This window comes from Octopus bimaculoides, chromosome 12 (assembly GCF_001194135.2).
Source record: "Octopus bimaculoides isolate UCB-OBI-ISO-001 chromosome 12, ASM119413v2, whole genome shotgun sequence".
Taxonomy (NCBI): domain Eukaryota; kingdom Metazoa; phylum Mollusca; class Cephalopoda; order Octopoda; family Octopodidae; genus Octopus; species Octopus bimaculoides.
Window position 1 is genome coordinate 56,987,278 of NC_068992.1, and position 7,224 is coordinate 56,994,501.

General features: G+C 35.8%; 1 protein-coding gene across 1 annotated transcript in view; it reads left to right on the forward strand.

The window, feature by feature from the left end:
- The window catches only part of LOC106884394 (metabotropic glutamate receptor 3), a 498,339-nt gene that overhangs the window by 478,881 nt on the left and 12,234 nt on the right, over nucleotides 1-7,224 (forward strand). The window contains exon 8 of the mRNA XM_014935749.2: nucleotides 3,043-3,182. Within this exon, the coding sequence (XP_014791235.1) occupies nucleotides 3,043-3,182 (140 nt within the window). The remainder of the gene's footprint in view (nucleotides 1-3,042; nucleotides 3,183-7,224) is intronic.

Here is a 7,224-nt window from a genome sequence, read left to right on the forward strand (position 1 = left end):
TATATATATATATATAATATCTATTTTCACATCTATTTATCTATATTTGTCTGGGTGTGCGTACGTGCGTGCGTGCGTGCGTGTGTGTGTGTGTGTGCGTCGGTGCAATATGCATTTTCATACATGCGATCATTGTAATAATCAGAACCATTCTTTAGCTAAACTTCAATGGTAGCAACAACAACGAAGTTACCGGTAATAGTTCAGGTTACCTTAAAACTTTGTAACAATGTTGCACCAAATTCTTTCAAAACTTTGGCACAAAGCCACCAAGTTTGGGTTGGTTGGGGTTTGTCGATTATATCAACCCCAATTCTTGACTGGTACTTCATTTTTACAAACCAGAATGGATGGAAAACACAATGAACCTCGACGGAATTTACACTATATGCCCGCAAAGCGCCAGAAGAAATACCCCTAAGCATTTTATCAGATGCGTTAACTATTGTCATTTTGTGGTTTTTGATTTCGAATTTTGGTCAGCAATTTTATGGAACAGACACAAGCCGATTACATCTACTCTAGTATTTCACTGGAGTAAATGTAATCTATTATCAACACCGAAAGGATGAAAGATGAAGTCCACCTTGACACCAGGACAGCAATTTAATGTTGAGGGTGGCCAGTCAATCACGAGCTAAGGTTTCCGTCAACTCGCTTTATTTATATATTTACTAATTTTGGGATGAGTAGAGTCGAGGACAGCGACCCTAGGTACTTATATAATATTTATTCTATCGACCTCGAAAGACTTAATGGCAATATTAACCTTGACAGGACTTGATCCCAGAATGTAAAGAACCGGAAGGAAGGACACTGAATACTTTCTCCGACGTGATAACGAATTCGCCAGCTCACTACATTTGTCTGCCTTAATGTTGTTTCTAAATTTTGGCACAGGGACTGCTGTTTTAGGGGTGGGGCAAGCTGGTTACATCGACCCCAGTGTTTAACTGGTACTTATTTTATCGAGCTCGAAGGGATGAAAGGCAAAGTCAACCTCGGCGGAATTCGAATGCAGAACGTGAAGACGGACGAGAAGTCGCTAAACATATTGCTCGGGATGCTAACGATTCTGTCAGCACGCCGCCACTTTTGCTGCTATTAATATTGGTTTAAAATTTTGGCACAAGGCTACCAAGTTCGAGAGAGGAGGTATGTCGATTACATCGACCCAAGAGCTCAACATTTATATATTTTATCGACCCTGAAGGGATGAAAGACCATGTCCTTCTCAGTGGAATTTGAACTCATAATGTAAAGAGCCGGAAGAAATAACACGCCGTATTTATTTTCTCCAACGTGCTAACAATTCCGCCAGCTCACTACATGTTGCCTTAATATTTCCACATATTTTTTTAATATTACTGCCATTAGTGGTGTTGGACAATGAATTTAGTTTACGTTATAGATCACCCGATTTTAACAAAACCATTAGAAAACTAGAACTCATTGAATTTCAGAATATGTTGCTGCTCCCCGAATTGAAAACCTGCTAAATTCACAAGATTTCAAAAACAATTCAAGAATACAATTTTTAAACAAAGCTTTCTGTATAGAATAGATCTTAGTATATAGTATAATTGTCCAATTAGTTTTAAACATACATATGCCAACACACCTTTATATGAATATGTGTGTGTGTGAGTATGCTTGCATATTGTTTATATGCAGAATGTCCATGCACACATAAATACGCACACAGGCTCACTGTGACATATACATTATAGATTAACTATAGATTAGTTGTACATCCAACACAAGGTGAAGCTTGAAAATAAAATAAGACTAAGACATTTAAATCCACACATCCACACCTATATGCTGCTTCACTTCATCTTCACACGCCTCATTCTATTATCTATAAGATTTACATAATTTAATACAGATTATACATCACTTTTTAGAATACAATACACGTCAAATTACATATATGAACATTGTTATTGAGATTTTGGATTCAATAGCGTTCTTTGTGACCTATGTTAAAGTGATTCATTAATTTCATAGAATCGTTGCAATTGTTTTTGTTTTTTGTTTTTTTTTTTCTTAATATAATTTGCTATTGAACCCCCTCGTAAGTGCTTTGTACAAAAATGAACAAGAGAATGTTTAGTGATATAACTATGCAATATCTAGCTGTATAATTAGGATACACATAGTCACTCTCTCGCTCTTTCCTCTCTCTCCCCCCTCTATCTCTCTCACACACACATACATATAAGCACTCACGTACGCTCACCCTCTCATAGTTATATTGAAAGCCATATATATTTGTATGTTTATGTATTTTATGTATACACATAAATATATGTGTATATGTATATAAGCCTATATATATAAGTGTGTGCGTGCGCGCGTATATATATATATATATATATATATATATATATATATATATATATATATATATATATATATATATATATATATATAAAACAAATAATAAATGAGTATATGCATATATACGTACAGGTATGTGCATAACTACGTCTACCTGTATATATAGGTGCATACCTGGGTACAGGACATTGCAAACAAAAGGTAGACAAAAAAATAATAATAACCAGACTACAGAAAACACACAGGCCATATAGAGAACATTTTCCTTCATCAGCTACCCCCATTCTAACACAGGCGATTCGAAGAGTCGGACAGGACGCATCGTTAAAATGGCTCTTCCCATGGACCGCAAATTAAATTTGTATACACAAACTAATTTTGTACCATGGAGGAATGTAGTGGCGGACACAAAACAAGACAGGAAAACAAACGGAAAAGAAAACAAGATATAATCCCGTAAATAAATGCAGGAGTAGAAATGCCTTTAGACATAGTCTCTGAATATTTATAGCTTATCTGTACTAAAAACAGCAACAATCACATTAATAACAGTAGCAAAATAACTCGATCATTACTCATATTTGTTGAGTAAAGAAGAATGAATGATATCATATTTAGTGAATGTAATAAGTAAAGTGTACGCATGTAAGTACGGTGAAGTGTTTAAACAGATTCCAATATTTCACATGTATTTTTCAGGATTGAGTGGCCAAAATTTTACCTTTCTACCAAATGGAGATGGTCCAGCTCGTTACAGAATTTTGAATTATCGCCAGAAGTCTTTAAATCAATTTGAATGGAACAGTGTGGGTTTCTTTAAAGACGGAAAACTCAGAGATGTAAGTTATCGATTTCAACTGAAAACCTCTTACCTATCTATCTATCTATCTATCTATCTATCTTTCTCTATATATATTTATATTTATTAAATTATATCCAATTTTTAAGCCCAGTTTTACATAGGTGAAATCTTTTCAGATTTATATAACACATATAATTATAATTGCTTGGCCTCCAAATGTAGCGATTTGTCATGTAGCTAGATATTTGCATAACATAGATTTAAAAATACATGCCCCATGTCGAATCCAGCCAAATCAAAAGTATATATTATTTACATCTACAAATAAGGTACGCCATATCAATGGGGTTAATATAATCGACTAACTCACTCGTCTCAAAATTGCTTGCCTTTTGTCTAAATCAGAAATAATCTTTCTTGTTAAGCATTAAGACATTAACTGTCAGATTAAACTCCATGGTCATTCCAATAATGATGTTAATTACTCACCAAAAATTAGAAAATTTTTTGAGCGCCATCGTGATGGACATTCAAAAAATTTAGATATCTAATTAAAAAGTTACTTATACTATAGTTTCAACAACTTATTAGGTTGTGCATGTTCAGCTTCATTTGTATATATATATATATATATATATATATATATATATATATGAGTGATTGGCATGGCTGGCCTGCCAATCATGGCTGGCCTGATTGGCACTCGGTTTGTTGTGGCATTTGTTTCAGTTTATTCGATCAATCGAACAGCTAGAAACTAAAATTAACTCGCAAATGGTTGACTTTTCCCCGGATACGCATACCATTCAACGGAGTTCTTACGGATATTCAGCATGACACAGAATGGGACAAGACTGGCCCTTACAGTTAAAGGTACCACTCAATTCTGCCAGCTGAATGGACTACAGGAACATGAAATAAAATGTCTTGCTTAAGAACACAATGCGCCACCGGGAATCGAACTCGTAACCTTGTGATCGTGAGCCGAATACATTAACCACTAAATACGCGCTGCCATGCGCGCGTGCACACACACTCATATGATATATAATATTTATGTCAGTGTGTGTGTAAGTGTGTCTGTGCGTGTATCTGTGTATGAATGCACACTGCGTAGTGCTCAAGAGATTTGAACTTGAACTGGTAGAGGAGTAAATGTAAGGACAAGCAAGTTAGGCAAGTCGATAAACAAAACATATTAAATACATTTAATAAAAAAAATGTGCATATGTTTACATATAAAGTGGTCCGACTTACACAGAATAGAAATGATATCAGGAATTATAGGGGTTCAATAAGAGTTTTACGAGTTCGATCGCTGTTTCTGAGGGCTCGAGGGTCCAATTTACAATCATTATTTTGGACCACCAAACCTCAAGAAACAGTTGTTAGACTGGTAAAACTCTTACACACACACACACATACACACACGCGCACGCGCACGCAAAGTACTCCATCTGGTGAGAGATGAATATTATTTATTTAAAAGACACAATACGATTCTTTAAGTGCTACTAATAGTTTCACACGCTGAGAAATACCGCAAACATATTCATCAGGAACAAACCACATGTCACAAACTAAAAGAAATAATTGAATAAGAGAAGAAGCGCGAAAAGCTGGGAAGAAGCATATAGAAAATACGGAAGATTAAAAAACGGAAAACGAAAACTCAATAACTGAAAAGTGAAAAGGCAAAAGCGTTATTCTTCTGAGACTTTAAATTATAAGGTTGGAAAGATATCAACAAGTTAATCAGGTATAAGCGGAATTTTTCAATTCTTCAAAATATATTCAAACGTATGTTTGCAATACAGTTTTCGACTACCAGGTTCATTCACAAGACATCGGTCACCCAGCCCAGGAAGTGTAGTAGAAAACATTAGTCCAAGGCACCGAGCAGAGGGACCGAACCAAGTACCATTAATTTGGGCACATCACCATGTTTTCTGTCTTATGTTAAAGTAATAGCAGACATGGAAAGAGAGAAGAGCTTTGAAGTACTGGGAATGGTTATTGAAAAATTAATGCAACGCGTTCATAAATTATTCTTACATTTGTGATAAAACAATTCATAATCGCAACAGTCTGATTTATATTTATGTATATATAAAACTGATTACGTTAGTCTGAGGAATTTTAACATCTGGTGACTGTTATGAATATAAATTATATCGCTTCCTCTTGTGCATTCTCATTGACTTGTTTCAATCGTTGGACTGCAGCCATACTGAAGCACACCGTCTTCTTAGTCGGTCGAATTGACCCCAGTATTTCATTTTAAGCGCGGTGGTTGTGCTATCGCTTTCTTCTCCTGAAAGCTAAGTTACAGAGACGCAAAGAAACCGACAGCAATTGGCCAGTGATGTAAGTGACAGACAGAAGTACTAACAAACATACACATACACACGTCCTCCCAAAGATTTCTAAATTCTGATGACGTCAACAACATACAATTCTCAATGGTGAGAACAACAGTTCTAAATTACAGGATGGGTCAAAATCACGCACCAAAATATTTGATTTTTAAAATTTGTATTAAGTTATAATTATTCATTTTGTTCATCATTTACAAGTACGGGAAGTGAATTAAAAGTAAAGTTACATTCTCGCGTCATACCGACTCATATGGCCCGGCTTCTCGGTTTCATGGCGTATATATTCCTCACCTGGAAGGGACGTCGCTCCGTCGTAGGATTACTCATTTTTGCCTGCTAAGTGGATTGCAGCAACGTGAAATGAAATGTTTTTCTCAAGAACACAACGCGTCCAGGAGTCGAAACCACAATCTTATGATCATGAGACCAACAACCTAACCACTAAACCACGCACCTCCATTGTACACTTACGTGTGTATTCATCATTATTTTATGTATTTTATTTCATTATTCAATTTTAGAAAACTTAAAGCATATTTCTGAGAATTCTGGAGAGTCTTCAACTTATTCTGTGCCTTCATACAATCAATTTCCGGGCAATATGATATTGCTGTTATCGTTTTTCTTTGTTGCAAACATGAATAATGAATGAATCCTTTCACAGACCTCCATACAGTGACACTAACATTTTAGGGTGCTATGGTGGGTTTAGGTGGTTGTTTAGCTGACTCTCCTGCATCTAATCACTGACCTGTTCTCCTGCTGTTGTCAAAGAGTATCCATTTCTCATCACAAGTAGTGATTTGATGCAAAAATGGTCTTTTTCCAATCGAGAAAGCAATAAAGAGTACACTTCGAGGTATCTGGTTTTTTTTTTTAGTCTCGTCCAGTTCATATGGAACAAATCTATCCGTTTCCTTGCCTTTTCCAATTTCCGCAGGTGTCCAAAAGCAGTTGTGCGAGATGTTTGGAGCTCTGATAAAAGTTTTCGAACCTTTGTTCTCGGATTTTGTTCAACCAAAGCATTTAATCCATTATGCCGAATAACTGATTTTGGCCTACCCATTGGATTATTTTCAAGGCTATCATCTCCTAAACGAGATCTTTGGAACCATCTCTGAACAGTTCTGATGTCAACAAAACCATTACCTGAGGCCCTCTTCATATTCCGTAGAGCTTCTGCGGCAGAGTGACCCAGTTTGTACTCATACGAGAAAATCACTCAACATAGTTTGGTTGTTATCATTTTCATAAGGTCTGTGGGTACGAATTTTGTATACCAATATTGTTGGAAAAGAAATAGAGCCAAGATTAAATGCAAGGTATACATAATTGAGTGTTTAAGTGACTGAAATAACAAATAATTAAAAATGCGACATTTCATGCGAAACGACCTAATATATAATATAGGTAATTAATTTACACTTGGGTAATCATCTGGTAGTATTCTGATGAAAAGAACGTTCACCGTCTTCGGCTACCTAATGACAGAAATGCCACTGGATTTACTCCAGGAATTCCTCCGTGTCTGTGGATTATATAACACGAAAGAAAGAGAAAATGGAATTCACGAGATTCTTTGTTAATCACTACGATCGTTTTGACCCATCTTGCATCAGTCACTGGCGGGTAAGATTCTGGACAACTGGTGAATTCCATTTTCTATTTCTCTCCCTTGTTATGTTTTATATATATATATAT